This window comes from Lampetra fluviatilis, chromosome 8 (genome assembly GCF_964198595.1).
Source record: "Lampetra fluviatilis chromosome 8, kcLamFluv1.1, whole genome shotgun sequence".
Classification (NCBI taxonomy): domain Eukaryota; kingdom Metazoa; phylum Chordata; class Hyperoartia; order Petromyzontiformes; family Petromyzontidae; genus Lampetra; species Lampetra fluviatilis.
Window position 1 is genome coordinate 7,825,174 of NC_136282.1, and position 24,596 is coordinate 7,849,769.

At 43.0% G+C, this 24,596-nt stretch overlaps 1 protein-coding gene across 4 annotated transcripts; it reads right to left on the reverse strand.

Annotated features, from left to right (window-relative positions):
• Positions 1–1,526: 1,526 nt before the first annotated feature.
• On the reverse strand, positions 1,527–15,745 carry SMPD2 (sphingomyelin phosphodiesterase 2). 4 transcript variants are annotated; one of them, XM_078859005.1, is made up of 11 exons: positions 15,645–15,745; positions 14,333–14,462; positions 12,789–12,885; positions 12,580–12,656; positions 12,126–12,219; positions 10,676–10,765; positions 9,291–9,373; positions 7,590–7,722; positions 6,879–6,983; positions 6,096–6,252; positions 1,527–3,701 (listed from the first exon to the last, which is right to left on the reverse strand). In XM_078859005.1, exons 2-11 carry the CDS (start codon positions 14,383–14,385, stop codon positions 3,334–3,336), a joined length of 1,257 nt encoding a protein of 418 aa, XP_078715131.1. In that variant the 5' UTR covers positions 14,386–14,462; positions 15,645–15,745; the 3' UTR covers positions 1,527–3,333. The 4 variants fall into 4 exon arrangements, with proteins under 4 accessions (XP_078715131.1, XP_078715128.1, XP_078715130.1 ...); XM_078859002.1 differs by having other exon boundaries at positions 15,632–15,737; XM_078859004.1 differs by lacking the exon at positions 15,645–15,745 and adding an exon at positions 15,475–15,614.
• Positions 15,746–24,596: the final 8,851 nt, after the last annotated feature.

Here is a 24,596-nt window from a genome sequence, read left to right on the forward strand (position 1 = left end):
CAAATATGCCCGACTGTGAGGGCGGGCACAAGCCGGCGTGAGTAGGTTAAACGTTGAGTTTTATAAGGGCACCACGGGTTGACCAGCCCCTCCCCACCCAGCCCCTCCCTGCACGACGGACACAATAATTCCCTGTGGGCTGGTGTAACCAGGAGGTTCCTACCAGTATAAATTACTGTTTGTACCAGCGGTTACATACGTGGTTTGCAAACTGGATGTTAGGACAATACAGGATTATCATATGCGTACAACTATTGTGATAGTACTCCATGTTTATACTTTGTCGTGGTAATTGGCAGAGGTGTGGACTCGAGTCATATGACTTGGACTCGAGTCAGACTCGAGTCATGAATTTGATGACTTGCGACTCGACTTGGACTTGCACAACAATGACTTTGTCCCACCTATGAGATGTGGACTCGAGTCATGTGACTTGGACTCGAGTCAGACTCGAGTCATGAATTTGATGACTTGCGACTCGACTTGGACTTGCATAACAATGACTTTGTCCCACCTCTGGTAATTGGCCACCGTTTCCACAAATATATGCTATACAACAGTTTTAAACGAAGCTTTTTGAATTTAAAACGAGAATTGCCTTACAAGAGCGACTGGCAGATTAAAATCAGCGCAACACTGGTAAAAAAAAAAACGCACTTTCAAAAAAAAAAATTCTTGCTGTGGTTTTCACACTTGATGATGATTGCTTGTGTTGCAATCGAAACGTCGTGATAATTTTTTGTATTCACTTTTTTTTCTATCTACGTGACATTACCGAAAGAACCAAGAATATGAATCCCTGCAGTCACGAAAACTTTGAATCGAAATTTACACGAGTCATTATTTTAACGGACACCATTTAATGGCACTTACATTGTAACCAATGAACACCAGCCATCATCAGTGGATGGATCATGGCTGATGCATGCAACATCGGAGTAAAGTTGGACTTTTGCGCCACCTAGTGCAATACAGATGACCAGACCCTGCACAGTCCACGGGAAGTGACTGGTGACTTGTCAAAGGGAACTCCCCACAAATCTTGCTTTTGAATATCACTCTACAAAACAACTATAATAATGCACAAATATAATTTCGTATGACAAATCACGCAGTCACCTCGAAGTCGTCACGTCTTAAGGTTCAGCAGGCTGGAGCCTGAATACTAGTTCTTGGATGAGCAACTTTCATGCATAACAAATCGTGTTCTCGAGGATTCTGTCGGACGTTTTGTGCAGCAGAGGGCGGGTGCAGCAAAACATTGTTTGGACTGAGCCGTGCTCCCCCCCCGCCTTCACCAGCCCACAGTAACCAACGTGGCGAAGTATGGTCAAATAACCCCCATGACTTTCAACGTCACCTCTGGACTAAATGGCCGTATATGTACAAACAATAATATCACGTTCGTCAAAAATACAGAATATAATTTTCTGTTTTAAATGCAGTGTCTCACGTGCTGTTCATTGAGGCTCAATCAAGATGACCCTTAGATATAACGTACAAGATTAAACATCAATCCACGCAAGTCCAGTCCAACGGTCAATTTAATTTGCAAATGTTTAAATTATACAGCAACATACTTAACAGTAAAATGTGCATTTCCATATTAACAACTCCAATCATTTATAAAGTTTCACGCATTGAACTTGGTGGTAATCTGTTGAATGTAATAATTCAAACGCTGTTGTTGCCACCCTAACATTTCCACTGATAGAAACATATTTTGGGGACAAATTACTGGCCTAAACAAAACCAGGTGCAGTCTTCAGGGATCCTGTACATCTTCAGTTTTTAACGAGAGCTGAAAAATTAAACGGGGTTTTGTAGTGCAACCCCCAAATATTTACAACTCCCATCATTTGGTGTTTTTTTTCCCCTCCATGAAATTAAATCCAATATTGAAAATCTAAAACGCTCTTCTACACTTTCAATATACATAATGGGCTTCAAATGTGTATTATCAGGTCACACCCAAAGTCTTTTGTTGCAGCTAAATGTATTCAATCTCAAATACATCGCCATACAGATAAACGTTTTATCGATGGAGCGTTGTGTTGCAATTCGCGCACTGCACTATGTACCTGGCAAAATGAAGTGGATTCCCAGCTATGGCTAACATCCATGGGGAGTGATACCTGAATTGGTCCTGGGTATCCTCTTCCATCAACTCACATTGACCAGCATGGTGAAGTATAATCAAACAATCCTCATGACCGACATGGCATGAGAAGGCCTTCATTCATCGGTGGGTCGACAAAGGGTTTTTAAGATATGATTTCATAAATCTCGACATGCTTCAAACAGGATACTATTCTAAAAGGCAGTCTTTCCATATGAACAGACACATACCGGCAAACCTTCAGCAGAGACAATTATTCAGATTTTTCAAGTGCAATTAAACCATTTCAAGTACCTTCGTTAAAACCCTTCAGTCGAAAGCTCCTTAATGTTGAGCTAACCAAGAGTATATTTAAATGTTGGTTCAGGCTATTGCACATTAATGGAGTGTAATAATTTAGTTATGTCACATCATTTGAGTATACCGAACCTCAATTATAGTTTAAAATATTTGTTTGCTCGTCAATGCAAAATTATATATCAAGAAGTCAAGATATTCTGTCTAGTTTCAGTCTGAACTGAATACAGTAATTGATAAGCCTCCAACAACTAATAAGCTTCCACACAAAAAATACGCAATGCATTTTGCGTCTATTTTCATGTCAAAGGTCTATATGTGAATGAAATATGAATGCACAACAGCTGAATACGTATATCTGAAATGTATATATTTGGTGACTTATTTTCCTGGTTTATAAAATGTACAAGTACACCATAATCTCTAGCTGCTTAAGATTAGAGTCTGTGCATGCAGATTTATACATGTGCAATCGCCCTTGCAGACAACAGCCCTTTTGGGCAAGTGGCGATGGTGGTGAATTCCCTGCACCACAACCTCGGCAAGCTAGCCTTGACGGCCAAGCAGAGTTATGCAACGTTAATGGTAGAGCACGGACAAAGGCATCATTAAATAGGCGCTCGCCAATAGTACATGTCATAGCAAAATGGGGAAAATGTTCGTTTTCTACGTAAGTATACTATATATGTATGATGGGTAAGCAGAAGAACACAATATTTTAGCATGTGTTAAAGCAGTGCATAATTAATGTTGCTGCTGCTTGCCTATGGAATGTCATCATTCTCTTAAATTTGTACCACTCTATTAACTCATGATGTGCGATGCTTGTTTTAAATACGAGGCAGGTTCAGCCGCGAGTACGCAACCCGCTACATCGTTCGGCAATGTGTTTTTACTTCATCACAAAATTTCAGGCCTTATGGATCAGCCCCCCTCCGACTCATCTTGGTCTTGATCTCCTCTTCGGCACCGCGCAGGGCCTTGCTCTCGGCCGAGAAGAGAATGTACATGACGAGCGCGACGACCGCGGTGGCCAGCGCGCACATGCCCAACTCCGACGAGCAAAAGAGCGTTGACGAGAGCCCAGGGTCGTCCGGCTGGGAGCCCGAGATGAGAATCCACCGCAGGGTGGAGGCCACCAGCGCCACCACCTGGAGGAGCAGCAGCCCACCGGACAGCGAGCCCAGCTGCGCCGACAGAGTGCGGCGGCGCTCTGCGTGGCGGAAGCCCCGTGCCACTTCTGCACGCGCCTCCTCCAGCACTTCCTGCTCCTCTGAGCTTTCGGCTGCGAGAAAGATGTGAGGTGTGGACGTGTGACAGTACTCCAAATATAAGACAACTGTAACATCTTGCCGGTTTGGTGTCTGCTCTTCCTTCCGATAATAGGAAGCCACTGTAGCCATGCACTTTTAAATCGATATTGAAAACTAATTTCTTTCAAACTGCTTTGTGTTTAGTTTGTTGTCCTTCCCCCACACCTCTGATTAGCACGGTCGGCCTACGTAAGGTGTGGGAAAAGTTCAATATACATACAAAAAGCTTAATCTTACATGGTCAATTGCTGATAACTTCACTCACCGATTTGTCCACCCATGTCGAGGACTCTACCAGACTGTTTTATCACATCCGTAGTGTGTTCAATCACCATGCTTCAGGCTAAAACATTTCACTTTGTTTCATTCCTCGCACGCCTCGACTTTGGAATTATCTCCCATCGTCTCTCTTCCCAATATTTTAACACGTTCCTTCGGAGTGGGCAGGTAGGAACTTGGTTGGACAGCACATTCGTGCACGACAGACAGACAAATAATCCCTGGTGGGCAGTGTGGAAGCTGTTGTTCCTACCTGTATAAGTGCAGTGTATCGTGTCCTGTATAGTGTAGTGTGTAGGTTAAACGTTGAGTTTTATAAGGGCACCACGGGGTGACCAGCCCCTCCCCACCCCTCCCACCCGGCCCCACCCGGCCCCACCCCACCCAGCACCTCCCCAACCAGCCCCACCCCTCCCACCCTCCCCTCCCACCCCCCACCCTCCCCTCCCACCCCCACCCTCCCCTCCCCATATGCACGATAGACAAATAATCCCTGGTGGGCAGTGTGGAACCTGTTGTTCCTACCTGTATAACCTTGCTCAATTCAAGAAATGTATTCACTCTTTATCTATTATACCCTCAAATCTTCAAGTGCTGTTTGTTTCTGGCTATTTGTTGGGCCATTGGACCCCTGTACTCGGCAATCATGATTTAAACCATATTGAATTTAATAAAATTCTAACTATTCTCTGGGTCTTTCGGTAAAGTCACATAGATAGGTTCAAAGAAAATAACAAAAAACTACAACGTTTCGACCGCCCGTGTTGCCATCGAAACGTCGTAGCTTTTGGTTATTTTCTTTGAACCTATCTACGTGACTTTACCGAAAGACCCAAAGAATATGAATTCCTGCAGTCACGAAAGCTTTAAGTCAAAATTCTACATCTTGGCATTTTCCCCATATATCCTGGTCCTCTTTCTCAAATTATTCCTGTCCTGCACCATCTCCATGTCCACTCCACAATCCAACATCACCTCCTTATAGGTCTCTCACTCGTCTCCACCCTGTTGCTTCCATGTTCACCACCTTTCTTCTGTAGTTTTACTCTCTTCTTATGACATGTTCTAGCAACCCAAGTTGACTTTCTGAATGTTATTAAATTCGAATTTTAAATAAGCTTGCTTGACCATTCTTGTCATAATTGACAGAACTTTGCATTTTTAAATCCTTTATATTAAGTTCGCTTGCTTGCTTGCGTGCTTGCTTGCGTGCTTGCTTGCTTGCTTACGACCGTGCAAATCTTTCGGTCGTGTTTTAACCCACTTCCCGTGATCCAATCGAGCTGACATTTTCCACACAGACTCGTTGTGCAAGACAATTAATGTTCGTGAAAAAAAATTCTCAAAATGTTACACTTTTTAGGCAAAAAAAAATTATTTTACATATATTCAAATAGAACGCATTCATGGCTTTGGCTGAACGTCACAGTGTAAGAGCCCAGAGCGTAACCCCTCCACAGGCCGTGGCGGAGTAGCGCAGTTGGTAGCGCCCTCGCTTTCCATGCCAAAGGTCGCGGTATCGATCCCCGCGTCCTCCACAGGCAAATATATTTTTAAATCCTTTATATTAAGTTCGCTGCCACGCATATAAAGGATTTAGTGACAAAACTTCGTTTTTACGGGTTATACTTATTAACTGCCCATTTCGTGGTCTAACAACTTTGAAAACTGGTCACAAGAAAACTTTGCACAATATTCATCGAAACAAGCTGCACAATATTCTTGGTTCTTTCGGTTAAGTCACGTAGAAGAGAAATAATAAACTAGCAAAAATACAACGATGACATTTATTTTTTATTTTTAACCAAGAATATGAATCCCTGCAGTCACGACAGCATTAAATCGAAATTTAAGCTGCATAATCTTGACTTTGCCATTTATAAGTTATCACTTGTGCAGATATGACTGAAGAATGTGCATTAACATTGATATATATATCTATATTGTAATAAAAAATGTAAATATAGGCTATCTATGAGACTTAAATTTAGAACAAGAGGCACAAGTGGTCAAAATGCAACAGCAGCCATTGGAGAAGATGACACGGGCCACTTTGAACCTGGCCCTTGCCCAACCCCTGTACTCACCTGGTGGAGATGGGTTGGCGAGTTTTGGATCGGGAATTTTTATGAGCAGGGTGGCAGTCACAGACTCGTGGTCCGAGAGAGGCAACCCCTGTCCATCGATGCTTATCCCTGTGGTCGTGTGGACGGCTTCACAGCTCATGGAAAACCCGGCCACACCCTGCCGTGCCGTGCCAGAGGAAAGAGCAACTACGGTGAGGTTCTAACTCACATGGCAAGGGCCATATTGATAAGTGATATTTTAAAAATATTTTCCCAACTATACAAAATACTATTTATGCCAAATAAAATACCAGAATACATTTATTTTCCATTACCACTCAAGTTCACATAATGGGGATTATGAAATATTGAATAAAAGTCCCTTTAAAATTCCATGGAACTTATTTTCATCTTTTAAAAATGAGATGCATTTAGTGACACGGCGCGTAACCTTGTGGGGAGATGAGTCGCGCATATGGAATGTGACGGCACCTTGGCCAAAAACGCTTTTACAAATGACACAATGACAAATTTGGGAAACCCTTTGATCAATTTCAATGCTTTCTATAGGGAAATTTCCCCATAGGAATGGAACTTTAAACTAAACTGTGATTTATATTGGTAAATTTTTATGAAAGTCATCGAGAGATATGACAGATCAGACACAGCTAATACTTTCCACATTAGTAGTTGTTAAAAATCTGCTCTGCTGCAGGCATTTAAGTAAGGATGATTACAGCTTGGAGCAACGATGTGGAATTCAGGACAGGCTGCTGAAGGGGTGGTCATGCGGGCAGGCAACACCTTGTACAAAATGTAGTCGATGCGAATTCCATTTGGAAAGGTAGCCAGCTCATTTTTGCAGGTAAAGCAGTTCTGAGGCAGCAGCGTGCACCCATCCTGTGGCCCCTACAACACACAATGAGACAGTTATCATTTCACATTGAACAACAGCACCTTTGCAAACATTTCAACTCTTATTATTTGTAGTTCTTCATTACCTGGCATACAGGTAAACCTAAATCAAGCTACTGAATGCAAACCACTCTCCGCCCCTAAGCGTGTAGTGCAGAAATCTACAGATATGTGCAAACAACTTTACTGGTTCCACATCAGTAGAAACTATGCATGTAATAATGAACCCCTCACACAGAGATGTGATAAATCATCGTGGCAATATAATGCAGAATTATACGTCTCATTTTAACAATACAAACACAATGTTTGTTGTTCACTTCATTAACATTAAGATAACGTGAGCATACAATTTGCAAAAAAAATATTAATAATTGACTACCAAATATTCTACATGTATCATAAGCGTAACAACATTTTTCATCAATTAATCTATGTACTGTTGCATGCCTATTATAAAGTAAACCCAGTAGATTACACGGATATGTAGATATCTTGGGAACCTTTACATAGAATTTAACTTGGGTTCTGAGTATTTTATTTAAATGGCGGCCAGTCTGGGGAGTAGACAATCGTTGTGGGGGAAGATGGCCGCCTTGCCTCGTATTTTTGGGCCTTCTCATACGAGTCGGTGAGGCCGGCCACCGAGCGTAGCAACCGATTTCCCAGGTCCCCCGGGTGCATGTTGAGGTCTCCTCCAAGGAGAACCACATTGGCCACGTGCGACGTGTGACTGCGGTGGGCGGTGACGGGGGGGGGTAAAATTAGTACATTTTATATACAGAATGTACTTGGGGGTGAAGGTAGCTCTGTGAAAAATATGTTAACAGGCCCAACTTGTATGAAATTATTACATTAGTGTGTTGGTTGTAAGTGTATGGAGCATATTATCAAAATGATGACTATATATGCAGTTACTGTGCTGTTGCTAAAGCAATGACTTACACATTACAGGCGTTTAAGGTTCAGCTTTAAAAACCCCAACTTTCATCCATTGCTTAATAATACTTTATCATGTTAGAAAGTGCGGGCTTGTGAATGTGGGAAGCATGATGTGGCAGCATAGAAGTACAGTACAACATGGATTTGGCTACATTTCACTCTTATACCCACCACATAGCCCTACACTTCCTATGACCTCTGTTTGTTTATGGTGGTCAACCTTCCAAGCACTATCCAGGCTCAACGCCGCTTCGAAGATCCGCTGAGATTGGGTGCATTCTGGTTGATTAGATCATAGTCTCTGATTGTTTAATATGCTGTTACTTATCCTATTACATTGCCTGGAATTAAAATCCCTTGATTAAACACAATGAACACCTGAGTGGACTTTGGCCAACAGACTTATAAATTATTTGACATGTTGGTGAAATCGAACCTATGTAATGGGGAAACTATCACTTGCTCATTGATAAGTAATGACTGTGGCTGTGAGTGCTACTGTTACCGCTTCTCATTGCAGAGCCACATGTGCACGAGACCAGATCCAGTGTTGTTTGGATGTTTGCCTTAATTGGCCCCACAACTCCTCAACTCCAACTCTTAGCAATGGAGTGAATTGCCGAGACCTTGTAGGACTGGAATTCCTTCAGCAGCAAACACAAAGCCAGTTGACAAATCCAAAGAAGAAGCACAACTGCAAATGCTTAAAATCGATCATTTGTAACTGTTAACCAGGCTAGAAAAACTGATGTAAAGGACTTCTGCAAATGTGAAATTACAATTACCCAAACATTTGCAGCATCACATTTCAGCCTTTTAGGCAACAAAGGGTAAATGTGCCAATTCACGTCAATAATTTTTACGTTACAACACACACTAAAACAAGGGCAGCAAGGTACAAATGAATATCGCAAGAGGTTATGTTTATTGATTGTCATCTGCAACCCAGACTGATGTTCAGCATATAGTCAGCAACTTCTTTTTTTCTACCACGTCTATTTGTTGCCACATGGAGGCTGACGATGAGGCTGCAATAATTCTTGCACTGCTCGTCCTTGGCCACAGCGATTACTTCCGATACACCTTCGTTGTTATCTTTTAGGTCGTCCTTTTTTCTACCACTTCACCTCTTGTGTGAATGGTCTCTACTTCTCGCTCATTCCATGTGACAGTGCAAGGGATATTGATGGTACATTTTTGGCCTGTTATATTTCCACACGTCCAAATCAAAGGCGTTTTGAAAGTCTTTATACCTTTTGCACCAAAGTCTGCTGCTAACTTAGCATCTTCCTGTTATTTGCTAGTGACTGCGTAGGTTGTGTGACAGTGTGCGATGGGGAGCAGGTGTGTGGCATGTACCGGATGACTTGGGCAAGCTCCCAGGCCTGCAGCACGCGGTGTGGGTGGTAGGCATCCTTCTCGCGGTTGTACTCTGCATGCAGCTATGACAACCAAGAACACCGGGACAACAATAAAGCAAGGGAGTTCAATATAAATACATACATCACCAGGTAACTAATCTATCCCTTCAGGTACAACCATCGTTTTGGGGAAATTCACGATGAATTAACATTTTTTGTTTCTCTGTTCATGTTGACTTGTTACATCAAGTGACAAAGATAGCCTGTGCTTTAGATTTGTGAGTTACACTTAGGCAAAAGGAACCTAAAGGAACTTAAAAATGGCCATAAATTAGAGTACAAGAACTGCACAGATAGCAGTCTTCTGTGAGAATGAAAACTCAACTGTACAAGTATTTTGGAGATTTGAGACGCCTACTTAAAATAAATGCGTACTCAAAACAAACAGCTCTTTTAGAAACATACCTCGACTCCTGGGCTGTCTCAAATGAGTTTTAAACTTACTTACAGGGGTGTCTATAACGGTATAATTCATGACCGTACTAAAGCATTATAATCAGTTAAGACTATAGACCGTTAAGTGTGGTTGAAATGTTCGTGACGTATTCTTTCTGCACAAGGTAACAAACAAAAAACTTCGATGGTTTTCAACAACGTATAACAAAAGCATTTTAAACCATCACAGCCGAGATGATGGCAAACACATTGGACTCTCTCAAATATCGATAGAATGCGTGTTGCCCATGCCATAGCAGATGTGGAGATTTAAAGGGAGGAAACTCAAAAGACAAAAGTCTTCACTAATGAAGCTTCCAACATGTATCAGATAGCCTGGGATAAGTATCTAAAAGACAAACGCTATTCTTTCTACAGAAAAATCTTGGATTGCGAGTAACTTGGTCTGCAAGTGTTTTGCAAGACGAGAAAATGTTTTAAATAAATATTAATTTGATAAACGAGCGAGGTCTTGCAATACGAGTAGTACGTGCAAACGCTTTGTCTGCCGAGCGTCACGTGATCACAACTGATATATGAGTGCTTTGGATTACAAACACGTTTCCGGAACGAATTATGCTCGCAATCCAAGGTTTTACTGTATGTATATTACAATTCTTTGGTTCCATACGTAGCCGACTGTACTAATTGGAGGAGCGGGGGAAGGACAACAAACTAAACACAAAAAGCAGTTCTAAGGAAGTGGGTTATCATCAACCTGAGATGCATTCTTTTTAGCCTTCATAGTGTGCCTTTAGTTGACAAAAACCCGGCAATTCAACGTATAGAATAAAACATACCATGTCTATGTATTACTTTTAAAGTTGCATAACAGCAGTACTCAAGGAACGTTCGAACTGTACAACGCGACATGAACAAAGTGCCTACGTGTGTGATGTAAGTGTTGACGGTGATTCCTCCAATGTCAATCACAGCCAAGCCAACGGCTTTGCCTCCAAACCAGTCTCCATGGTTCACCTGCAACACAACACCATGTGCACATTGGCACAGTTTAATGCATGTTACTAATGCCCTTCAATCATGTGGCGAAGCCTCACTGCCTCAACTGCTTTGCAAGAGGGTTCTGCATTGACCTGTTTGGCCAATTCTATTTGTGAGTAGTTTGGCTTGTGGGAGGAAAACTGGAAGAGCAAGACAGAACCTGCATCACAAGGGGTAGGACACTCAAAGCTCTGTCCAGGTAAATCCAAGAAATAATTTCTGCATTGCTCCCTGTTGGTGACCCCACACCCAGCATTAAGCACAGGAAAGGTATGGCATGGCATATATTTTCTACACATGTAATCTTTTTATTTGAAGAATAAATCAAGATAAAGGGTGTATTATAGTTAATGCCACGAACAGTCATGCCCAATGAAATTTGGCAAAGGAGATTAATTGAATGTCCCCAGAATTGCTAAATCTTTTATTGTTTTTGTATGTAATATGATGACAAAAATGGACAACCAGCATGAAGTGACTAAAATAGGATCAGATAACATACCCAAGCCAGGTTTCATATTGTCTGTAAAGAGAAGTAAGTGCACGTGGGCAGATCAACATCACGGGGGAATATTAAGGGCTACTGGCCTAGACACTAAGCACAGTGGCAGCCAAAGGAGAGAACGTGCCCGAGAAGATGTTCACCGCGGAGGTGTAACGATGAAACCAGCCCGTGTGCAGCAGCTAGACGATCATGGAAGGGACCCCAGCTTAGCAAAGCCTTCTTCTAGCAGTGGGGCAAAGGTCGCAAACGGGTTTTGATTCCTTACCCGTACCCGGCCGCACCAGGGTCGCAAATGGGTACCCGTACCCGGCCGGGTAGGGTACGGGTATCGGGTACCCGATTGCGACCTCTGGGATGAAGCCATGTTGCAGGCGCGGGTGGGTTGATTCTAGGAACTTGAATTGTGAGAAGAGACAAGACGTTGGGAAATGAGTGACAAACGGTTACTCACCAGTGACTCACGGCCTACCCGTACCCGGCCACACCAGGGTCGCAAACGGGTACCCGTACCCAGCCGGGTACGGGTACGGGTATCGGGTAGGGTACGGGTATCGGGTATCGGGTAGGGTACGGGTATCGGGTACCCGATTGCGACCTCTGCAGTGGGGTAATCACAGCTGGTGATAATCATGCATATCCCCAGGGCACTGAAAGGCAGGTCCTTGGACCTTGTCATTTTAATTTGGTAAGTGCTATGCTGCAATGCACTTTGCCTTAGCGGACACACACTGAGCAACTGCTTCTTAAAAACTTGGCAGCAGTGCAGATGCTGACATCAGCAAGTTTCTTTTTCCATTTTTGCATAAAGTGTGATTGATAAATGCAGGTTACCATGTATGGGTAGCCGTTGACAGAATACTTGAAGAGCAGGGTGTCCACGAGCGGGTGTTTGGAGAGGATGCACAGGCCACTCCCAATGACTCCACTGTGCAAAAACATCGTAGCATCATAAACATGTTTTACTATGTCATACAGGGCCTCGGAGTGTTAAACACAAGACATAAGACTGATTGAGAGAGGTAGTTAATAGAAACTCATTCCTACTTTGCTCGCTATTATACAAAATGCATCTGCCATTTTCCATACGTATCCGAAACTAGAATTTGTTTTCAGTAAATCTCATTATAGCAATTAATAGCACCTCCGATTAGCATGGTTGGCGATGTACTGTGCGAAAGAAGTTCCACATATATACAATAGGAAAAAAACACACAAAGATGACATGTAGGTTTCCCACCACAACTGTACGCAAGCTACGGTTAAAGTAAACCCTTGTAATTGTTACCTCCTGAAGTAATGCGAGTGTGGGTAGGTCTCCCTGGTGCAGTCCTTTATTTGCAAGTAATCTTTCTCACTCCACACCTGTTGTACAGAAATGAAGGCAGAGTTTAGGCTAACTCAGAGTGACGAAGGTGCCCCAGACCGTCTTGTGCCCACACGGTGCTTTCATTAGATAGGCTCGACGTCCGACTTAAAGGACAACAAAGAACTTGCCTCCTGCAGCATCACGATGTCGTACTTTTCGGCGAGTAGGCGCTTCTGCAGGAGGTCATAGCGTTCGCTGCACTGCTTGCTTAGGTACCGAATGCCCCTGTCGGAGAAAGAATGGATTTCATACAAGTGTCGAGCCGTGCTTCGTGATTACAGATGGAGACCAGGGTCGAATATTCAGGGCTGCTTGCCGTTTATTCACACCGACGTTCGCACACTTCTTCCTGTCGCGAGTAGCCCCTACTCCCTGAATCTCGCCCTCTCGCCGGACTCCCTCGACCTCCGTCCAGGCTACCCCCCTACTCATCCACCCCTAGCCTCCTTTGTCTCTCCGGCCCAGGAGCCTTTCTCCCTGAAACGTGCCTCCTCTCTCTCTCCCCAACTCCCCTTTCTCACTCTCCCCTCCCCTTCCGTCCAGGTTCCCCTTTTATCCCCTTAGCCCGGGCTCCTCCCTTTAACCTGGCTCTCCTACCTGGGGTCTTTCTACTTACCCTCCACTCTCTCTCCCTTCTGGCACTCCCCTTTCTGCTTGGACCCCTTCCCGCTGTTGCCCCTCGTTGGGTCCCCATAGTACTCCTCAACACAAGATTTACATTTTAATTTGCTGCACGATGTTACACACAGTGATAAAACTCAACAAATTGTCCTCCCCCACTTATGAACAATGTCAAATGAAAAACGCTGATATGAATGATTAAATTGAATAGCTGTACATGCAATGACGTACAGAGTAATTATAGTCACAAGGTCACTGATGGTGCTTTATGGCAGTGGTTCCTCAACCTTCGCTCTTACATGCAACTCAGCTATTGATTTGGAAGGCAATTCTGTATGCGATGCACAGATGATTGCTGATAGGCACGTAAATGTTAACTATTTATAGTTGAGTCCATTAAGGATGAAACTGAAAATCACTCTGGTATTTAAAAAAAAAACATATACAGCTGTTTTGATAAGGAACACGCGATTCACCCCTTTCATGTAATTTTTATCTCAGAGATTAAAAACAAACAGCCTGTTCTTTCATCTCACACAATAGGAATGGACGTAAATAATAAATAAATGTTATCAACTACAAAAAAAGACGCAGGCTGACCTGGGTACATGGGAAAACACAAAAAATACACGCGTACCAGTCGGTTGTGTGGCCTTGTTTTGGAGTGCCGTTGTGAAAAACCACTTCCACCCACCAAATCTCTGAATAGGTCAGCAAGACATTCTGCCAACGCATTAACTTTATAAAAAATAAATTAAGAAAAACAAGGTTAGATAGCATCCAGATTACTCAACAAAGACATGGTCTCATGACTTTGTTGAGCGGAGAAAGCGAAGCAAACAGCAAAGCAAGTGCCAAAGAGCCATTTAAAATGCACTCTTTTGTTATTTACATACAAGTACTTCATTGTTCATAAATAACAAACCTCAACTCATTCGTCAATAATACTATCTTGAACGAAAAATTACACATGAGGGGGCGTTTCGGGCAATGTATATTCTTCATAGCACACAAAGCCATTGTTTCGTATCACGCTCACGGTTCATATTACCAGCAGTTAAGAGTGAGGACCCTCAGGCGGATGCAAGACTTGTCCGAATGCATGCTGCTGCGAGCTTCGTCTCGTTGCCTTGGTGGTGCTGCTGCTGCTGGTCGTTTGGTTAGTGGATGTCGAGTCGAACCTGTGTGTTTATAGCAACAGTAAAACTCTCATCTCCACAATCAGCAGCTCCAGAACGTTGGCGAACACCAATATCCGTAACAAGGGTCTGATCACGAATCCCAAGAAGCAGGCTTCAGGATTGAATCCACCCTGAAAAAACTATGGTCCACATGAATTAATATCCGCGACTTTCACGACAGCTCCCAAACAAAACCTTCACAAGTGGACATTCAAAGAAAGCGTGGTGAGCAATTGTGAAAACACGAGACCATGGACTAACTGCACAGCAGTGAATCTCTGAATTCAAAACGGAATTCAATGAATCCACCGCCGCACATCAACTGAAAGCCATTTTCCTGGCCAACTAATCTGGACTTAAGACTTTCCACGTCGCTATTAATCCAGCCATGTGTAAGAAGAATACCAGCTTTAAAAAAAAACCCACTCACAATGGCCAAAAGGCACCGTCATCATCCATTCTCAATCCACTGCTGGATGAATTTCTCTCCCAACGGGGTCCCGTTTCCTTCTACATTTTGTCATTCCTGGCCACTGCGAACCGGCTGGCACAATGCGCTGGTGCGCACTGCGTCAAACGAGAATGCCTTGAACGCGGTCAATTTCACACGAAATTGAACCCAAACTCCAGCCCAGGGTTACGGAATTAAAGCGGTCGGAGACGGAACAAAAGCGCAGAGCCCTCGAGTCAAGGGGCGCGCAGTCTGCAAACCCATCAACAATGACAAACAACGTCGCTTTCGGCGACGCACAATTACGACCGCAAGGAAAAACATCTAAACGATGACATTGCTGCCTTGTTTCACTCGATATCGCTCCGAGCATCACAGCGGGATTCGTAAGCATGTAACGTAAACAAAGGCAGCAATAACAATAACAGCAGCGTGTGTGCGGCGTCCCGACCCAAGCCCTCGCCAATTTAACCATCGCACGCGAATTCGCACAGATCTCGTTCATTAAGAGAGAGAGAGAAAGAAAAGGAGAGACACGGGGTGGTGGAAGACTCAAGTTACTTCAGGCTATTTGAAGAGCAGACTGGCACTCTCGAGATGACATTCGCCGTTGTATCTGTGTAGGGTTTTGTTTAATTATTATCGCCTAAGTAGAAAGAGCGCAAAATCAAACGTCTCGGTCTGTCACTCGCTGAAAGCGCGGAGCGGAGCGGCTCACCAAGTGCCCTCACCTCGCCCTGGGTCGCCACGGAGCCGGCAATACACGCGCTTCCGGGTCCGGGGAAACCACGCCCACGACCTCGGCTCATTTGCATGCAAGTACCACGCCCCCTTTTTCTCTTCCCCCCTTTCTTACCCCTCTCACCCCTTCCCCCTCTCATCCCTCCCCCCTTTCACCCCCTCTCACCCCCTCCCCCTTTCCCCCCCTCTAATCCCCTCCCCCCTTTCACCCCCTCTCACCCCTCCCCCCCCCTCTCATCCCCTCCCCCCTCTCACCCCCTCCCCCCTCTCACCCCCTCCCCCCTTTCACCCCCCCACCCCCTCTCACCCCCTCCCCCCTTTCACCCCCTCTCACCCCCTCCCCCCTTTCACCCCCTCTCACCCCTCCCCCTTTCAACCCCTCTCACCCCCTTCCCCCCTTTCACCCCCTCTCACCCCTCCCCCCTTGCACCCCCCCCCCCCCCATCTCTCTCGGCGCCTATTGGTTCGTTGCAAAGCACTAAAATTGAAAGCACTTTGACCCATCATGCGCTTAACTTCTATGATTACGATTTGTTTAATGTTACCAGCTAAGGCCCACTGAGCTATACTGTAGAACCCCACTTAACGACCACCCCTGTTAACGACTAATCGCTTAACAACGGGGCCTCCAGAGAGCCCAATGTGTAGTGTATAGTGCAGTGTATAGTAGTGTATAGTGTAATGTATACTAGTGTAAACTTGTGTAAAGTAGAACCCCTCTTAACGACAACCCCTGTTAACGACTAATCGCTGTTTCTTTTAATATTGTTTTTAATGCTGTTAGTATCTTTATGCATTAATATCCATTGTTTAAATATTTAAAAGTATATTTTTTAGGTGAAAAAGGGTAACTTTCTATGCTATCAAAACAAAGTAATCAATTAACATGTATTTCTTATACTCGCTTAATGACCGAATCACTTAATGACCGGTTTCTTGAAATCAATTTCCGTCGTTAAGAGGGGTTCCGATGTACAGCTCTTTATCAGAATGCGATTTCAACCCTCGATGACGCTTGGAGAGCTGAATGGAGTTCAAAATAACTCAAAATAACGCCACCATGTGAAAGACACAACGCAGAAGATGCCTCTGGGTTTGATCTTCCACGAAGCTCATGCTCCAGCCGAAATCGCATCCACTGAACAACATTCTATGGCAGGTGCGAAAACCCGATGCACAAAATATGGAAATTTCGATTTAAGGCTTTCGTGACTGCAGGGATTCATCTTCTTGGTTCTTTCGGTAAAGTCACGTAGAAGGGGAATAATAAAATAATAAAAATAAAACATAATAAAATACAATTCTCACGACGTTTCGGCCACAACGCAAGCAGCCATCCTCAGGTGAAGAACAGGCCTGTGGCCGAAACGTCGTGAGAATTGTATTTTATTATGTTTTATTTTTATTATTTTATTATTTCCCTTCTACGTGACTTTACCGAAAGAACCAAGAAGAAAAATATGGAAAGTTAAGAACTATCCAGTATGCAACTGTGGTCAGTCCAAAACAGACCGCACAACATATAACGACGCAATGGCTGATCCACAAATATAAAGGAGCAAGGCCGTAATTATAATATATATTGGGGGACACACATCCCCTCCAATATTCAAATATGTTCAAAATGTCCCCCCCCAATATATTGCTATAATAAATGTGCTATGCTATGTAAATAAAAACAACTATTTGCCAGACCTTGGCCACAATATCTGGACTTGTATTCATATAAATCAATGCATAGATTTATGTTTATATGATTGTGGTTATGATTGTACTTTATTAATCCATAATCTCTGCCATTACATACAATGCATCAAGAAATGGTAAAAAAGTAAAAACAGAGCAATGTAATACAATACACTATTAAACATTATTGTGAAAAATAAAAAAAGTCCATCCCATGTGTTAGTGAATTTTTCAATATTTTAGGCAGGAAATAAGTTTTCAAATTTCGATATTTTTCTGGGTTGGGACCCACAGACACCCTGGAAGATTTGGTCCCCCCCAATGTTGACTCCATGGCTACGGCCTTGCAAAGGAGACATCAGGGAGATCCACTCCGCTGCTCTTGACGCTGTTGTCTGGCCTGACCACCTGAATGTGAAATTGTAGCTGTCGTTCTGCGTCTACATCAGCCGTACGACAAGAAAACGCAACTAAAATAATTCAACAACACTGTGTGTAACCTTCAAAGGATTCATAACCGGAAGTTTATTGTCCGACTAAATTACCCATTGAGCTATGCAGCTCTTCTTCAAGGGCGATTCGACCAGCAGACAGACACATACATAAATAAACACGATATAAACATATGAAAGTTTAACACATAGGCTTTCGCGACTAATATCATCCATAATAGAGGTTTTTTTTGTACTAGTGACGAATTGGCATGTTCTGTTTACGTGACAACCCTTACTAGTTGGCTGTGTCGGGTGGTGGTAGGTTTTAACGACACATTTATATATTTACGCGATCTAACCCAAACCCTCTATTATGGAAAACATTAAAATATAAACAAAATAATTATACCCAAATTATATTACAAAAAAGTCCGCATATTCGCATTTGTATTGGGATTTACATAGAAATTAAAAGACGCGTCTGGCAATGGACCTTCTTCATAGCACATGAATAGTAGGGATGGAGAGTCGATCCCGGAACAATAGATTCCCTCTTCCTGAATGGAGTCGATTCCAGCCCCAAGAAAGATTCCAAATCTGGGAATCGAAATCACACGATTGGCTTAATTCTAGATTTGAAGCTTTCGTGACTGCAAGGATTCATACTCTGAGGTTTTGTCGGTAAAGTCACGTAGGTAAAAAATAATAATAAAATAAAATAGTACAAATGTATTAAAATGATTTCTTTTCATTTATTATTATTTTTGATTATTTTTACCTACGCGACTTTACCGAAAAAACCTATGAGTACGATTGTCTTATATGTAATTAATTTAAAACAATCCTAATTGATTTAATTGACGAGTCATTATAAATGCTTCTTGTTGTTAGTTATCATCTGATGTATTAAACGTAACTTGGTAGTGATATATTCTTTGGGTCTTTCGATAAAGTCACGTAGATAGGTTCAAAGAAAATAACAAACCTATCTACGTGACTTTACCGAAAGACGCAAAGAATATTAATGTAACAAATCTAATGCACTCGATTATAGGCGCCGTTGAGTCTCCTGTCAATCAGGCGATTGGAGGGGGAGGTCGCAATTCCACAACAGCATTAGCAGCAGCAGCAATGTCAAAAATGTCAGCCGCGTGGCGTTAACTTTTCGCTTGTTGGGGGCCGTCCATAAATGACGTCACGCACCTAGGGGGGGGGGGGTCAGACATTTGTGACGATGTGTGACGAGGGGGGCGGGGTGAGAAATGTGACGTCACATCAAAATGCGCAATTTTAAATAAATATAGACAACACGTTCTACTTAATTAAATAAACTTTTTAATAAATGTTTTCTCTTACAACATCAGAGTGCAGCGCCACATTAAATACGCACTACAATCACAATTGGTTAAAGCGATTTGAAGCATGTTTGTTTTGGGGGGGGGGGGGCAGAGCTTTGTGACGTCATATTTGAGGGGAGGTCTGACTTTTTGTGACGCCGTGTGACGAAGAGGGGGGGGGAGGTCAAAAATCGTCCATTTATGGATGGCCCCTTGGCGAAACGCATCAGAAGGTGAAATATAACATTAGCAGATGAGAGCTTGCTGCGTACAGCAAGATAAAAAAAAACCCAACATCGCCCCTTGCAATGTTTGCATCCGACGACAGAGTAATGGGCATGTTTAAAATCAAACCCGCAGATATCTGTCTCTCGCCGAGTGGTCAAAATAGCATGAAAATATGTAAATCACCAAACACCTAATCAGTAATAACACTGTACTAATTAAATTATAGAGATTTTTTGGGGTTAGATCTCGTAAATATAAATGTGTCATTAAACAATTATAACCAGCCTGATGAGGCTCGTAATTACCGGCGAAACGTCGTTCTCGAATTGTAAATGTTGTGGGTTCATTCTCCAACACACCTGTGGGCTAAACTAGTAACGAATTGGCATTTTTGTTTACGTGACAAACTTTACTAATTGGCTGTGTCGGGTGGTAGCGGGTTTAACGACACACATTAACGCGATCTAACCCCCAAAACATCTATCTATTATTGATATTGGTCGCGAAAGCCTACGTGTTAAACTGATATAAATGTGATGCTATTTTCGAAGGCTGTGCCAGTCAGCGGCCTGTGGACAGGCAGCCACATGAGTGCCCCGGGTGAGCGGAGGGCGATCTCTAAATGTGGAGGAAAGCCCCTGATACAAAGACGCCCAAAACTCAATGACGAGCAGCTTAACTGTGGCTCTTTCCCTGTACCACAACCGGTAGCTGAACGAGGAATGTTTGGTGTGTTTCGTATGAAAATAGTTCTCGTGGTGTGAATTACGATCATAGTTTGGCTACGATTTTCATCATTCAAGGAGGTCGCTTCTGATGAAGAGCTATATATATCAGTGGGCCCTTACCTGGTAAAATAACAATCAAATGTTTATCTTTACCGACCTGGGATGTTGTTTACTGTAGTTTAGTGATTTTAGTACACACCATTGTGTGTTTTTTTCTTTCCTAAATTCCCCGCCAAAAGAGTTTAACTTTATCTCTGGAGTATTCCCTTATACCGTAAATGCTGTTTGCTGGGCTGTGTTGTCAGCAGCGGGAAGTGTAGCAAACATCCTCTCTGGTTCTCAAAGCAAGACTGTAGCAAACATATATAATTGTACCGTCATCCTTCGTTACGCGGCATCTCAATTTCGCTAGAACGTAACTTATAAACAAGGGGACGGCAATGTGATACGCATATGTTATGTTAGATTTCGCTTTTACGGATTTTTTGTAAAATCTCTAAATAAGAAAACATTTTTGGTGGGGGGAAATCCATCAAATGCACGTTCTTGTTGTTTGTGCCCGCGTGCATTTCAAGCCGCGCTCGTTCTCCGCTCTCAAAGTGCCCTCGTCGCCCGACCTTGGCGCGTGTTCGTGCCTTTTTTGTGTGTTGATGACACCTTTAACAAAAAAGGGTTGCGACATTTTTAAAAGTGTGATTTTATTACGCCAATTTTTTCCCCGCTTAGGGACACGTACATATCTAATAGAAGTCAATGGAGAAAAAGAGCGTTCGATATACGGAAATTAGATTTACGGACACATTTTCATGAACTTATCTGTTCCGTACATCGCAGGATGCCTTTACTGTAGTAATGCTCCAAAGTATACGGTCCGAACCTTGACCAACCCGCACTGGCCATTGTAGGAAGGCTCTTATCCAGCGGTGGATTAACAAAAGGGGACTGTCCGTGTACAAAATACTATATATCCACTCCATTAAACTTTTTAAAATGATAAATTGTCTGATAAAATAATAGACTAATGCTAGTTCAACCACAATAAATTAAAAATAAAATTAAACCTTCTGGAACAATGTTTTCCAGGAGTATTTAATCCTTCAGCTTGTGTTTCATTTAATTTATCATTGTCCATGTATGTGCTCCATATGCCATAACAATAAAAATGATAGATCATGGATGATGATTATGCCTGGCAATGTTGACAGTGTCCCTTTGTGACTGGAGGATATAAATGTGACAAAGTATGGGAGCAACCGTAATTTGCACTGACATTGAAACCGGCGTAGCAATATAGTGTATGCATTGAGAACTTCTTTCGCACCGTACATAGCCAACCGTGCTAATCGGAGGTGCGGGGGAAGGACAACAAACTAAACACAAACAAAAAGTGTTCGAAAAATATCCAGTAGTGCAAAGTCACTAACTGCCTTTCTACAGGCAAACCTAATTTATATTCGCATCAACTACAGTACTTACACATTCAACTCTAGTACAGTACTTGATTTCTAATTATGCAAATTTATTCATTTAAATATGAACATCATCATGAGCATATCAACAATGGAGTGTATGCAATGCAATATGAAAGCACAGTCGTATGCCCAACTGTATTTAAAATGTTATCATATGCTTGGTAAAATAAAAATAATAAAGTTTAAACCCACATTGTTAATGCCATGTGCAACTTGCATAAAGTGCATCCTCCACGTGCCTTCCTGCAGACGATGCTTTTGGCAGTATTACACTTCGATACAACTTAGCGATTTCATTGCTAGACTTAGCAACTTTTGGGGTTTCCCTTGCAACATGTCAAAGCGACGAGCGACAAATCATCTAGAGCGACTTTCTAGGAGGAAGACATGGTGCAGATTTATGAGTGATCCAAATGCATCTATTAGGGATGCTGCATCAACGTACTATGTGTGATATAGCACGTTTTGTGACATGTTTTACAACTTCAGAAAGTCTATCTGGCGACATCTAGCCATTTTATGAGATTCGTTTGATAGATCTTTTCGCCTGAAGGAGTTTGGAAACTGTCCAAGGACACCTCCAATGTATTTACAAAAAAAACAAAGAGGTCACCCTACCACAACACTTTACAGTATTCTATTCACAACCTATTTCGCATTATCGGGAATAGATTACGCTTGCACTTGACTGTTTTTCAGCTCCTATCCATCATCACCATGTACCCACCTACCTACTTACTAGCCCCCACTGGACGTCTGTGAAAAAGAGCTTCATAGCTCATCGGATTCCTCCTGCAGTATAAATACATATTCTGATTAATATGAATCTCTGTTGTAAAATGCCATGATATTTGTTTTGCACTGAGACGCTGCCATACATTTAATTGTATCCACTTACGTATTATATACACTTATTATAACAACCGATTTCATTGCGAATACTACATCTAAACAACCCAAAAAGTGACCAACGTAGAAGTAAGAAAAAGGTCGCACGGAGAAGAAGACAACCTGATGATGATGAAGGCAGTGATGACAATGAAACCGGCACTATTTGGGAGACATATGTAGGATGCACAACAATAGGGAAATTAAAATTGTGTTGTTCGGAAAAATGGAAGGAAGCGAAAAGAGAGGAAGACCCAACAGAGAATGGCTTGACGACGACATCAGAGATTGGTGCCAGAACTATGTCCACGACTTGAGCATCGTGGCACAAGGCAGAGGAAAGTGTAAACAAATGACGGAATGTGCAGTGGGACACTTAAGGGCGTTGTACACCCCTCGCTGCCACTTCTATTCAGTGGCCTAAAATCAAATGTTTTCGTTCAGGACGACCGCTGCAACGTATGATCTTGTGTTTTGATTTAGTGTGCTGATCTTGTGTTTTGATTTAGTGTGCTGATCTTTAAAGGTGCATTTGAAAAATGTTGATACTGCTACTGATGCTCCTGCTGTTGTGGAGTGAGTCATGCAGCCAGCTATGGCTACAGGGTTTGGTGGTACATGTTGTTTATGTCGTTTATTGTGAAATTTCGGTGACATTTCCTATGATCACTATTACATTGCTTATGGCTTTATTTTGGTGATTTCGAAAAGTTTTTTGATTTAGAATAATGGCTTTAATCTAAGTTGTCTTGTGGTTGTTGTTGTTGTTTGACTTGAATCCCACTGGGATTTTTGCACAGCGTTGGTGTACGGTGCTTTTTTTCTGGAAGACTTTGCAGTTTTTTCCTGGATTTTTCTGTTTGCGCAGTCACTTTAAGATGTTTTATTGTTCATGTTTTTGTTTTTTGTTTGTTGCGGTTGCACCCGATTCAAGAGCCGAATGGCTCACAGGGCGAAACCAAATAAATGAAACTGAATCTTCCCACGGATCGCGATGATTAGGCATTTAAATGCATCAGCTTTAGCTATGGTAAATCCATTGCTGGATGGTCTTTGTAAACCATCTTGCACTACCACATCTCAACGAAACCACCGTGCAATGTAGCAATCCACTTAATTTCATCGCCCAATCTCATACATTTCAACCCCTGATCAATGCCTACCTTATTACAGAGCAATTCAGACCTTTTGGGTCACCCCGTGCTCTTATACATCTCAACGTCCATCCTATAAAGTCCCATCACAAGGGAGAAACACAAATAAACAAAACTCGTTTTTTTGCCCCAATTGAAACGGCTGTACGCCCTATGGAGCTGAAAACTCAATTTCCCTGTTCTCCTTAAAACATGTTGACATATTAAGACCTGTTTTATTTCCACAAAGGGTAAACCCTATTGTTTTTTTCATACTTTGATACTGGCAAAAAGGTCCTATTTTGTAGCTGCTAACTCACGAGCTATGAATGCTCTGATAGTGGCATTGTTTTTGTGCTGTTCGCCTTTTGACGTTCTCTGGTCTGACACTGGTGAGACTAGGCCACAAAGAAGGCTGTCTCTGGTGTAGGCCAATCAGCTTCAAAGACAATGCATTTATTATAAGAGCATGTTTTTTGTTTGCATGTTCACCACAAGTTTCGCGTGTGGTTAATGCAGACTTGAATCGTTGCCAAAATGTGTGTTTTTATTTGGCGTTTGAACATCTTGACACCTGTTTTATTGCCAGAAAGGGTGAAACATATTCTTATTTTGACGTGGTTATCCCTTGGCCTGCCGATGATCACCCCCAATCCTACCCCCTGGCAAATGACCCACCCACGACAAAGCGGGGAGCGAGAATGACGACCCCACCCCCTCCAACCCCAACGACCCCCCCACATCCACCACCCCAACCCCCCCACCCCCACCACCTCCACCCCCACCCCCTCCACCCCCAACGCCCTCCACCCCCCCCCCACATCCACTACCCCCACACCCTCCAACCCCCTCCACCGCCTCCAAATCCACCACCCCCTCAACATCCACCCCTTCCACATCTACCCCCTCCAACCCCCCTCACCAACCCCTCCACCCCCACCCCCTCCAACCCCCACATCTCTCCACCCCTCTACCTCCACCCCCCCACCACCCCCTCCACATCCACCCCCACCACCTCCCCCCACCACCACCCCCA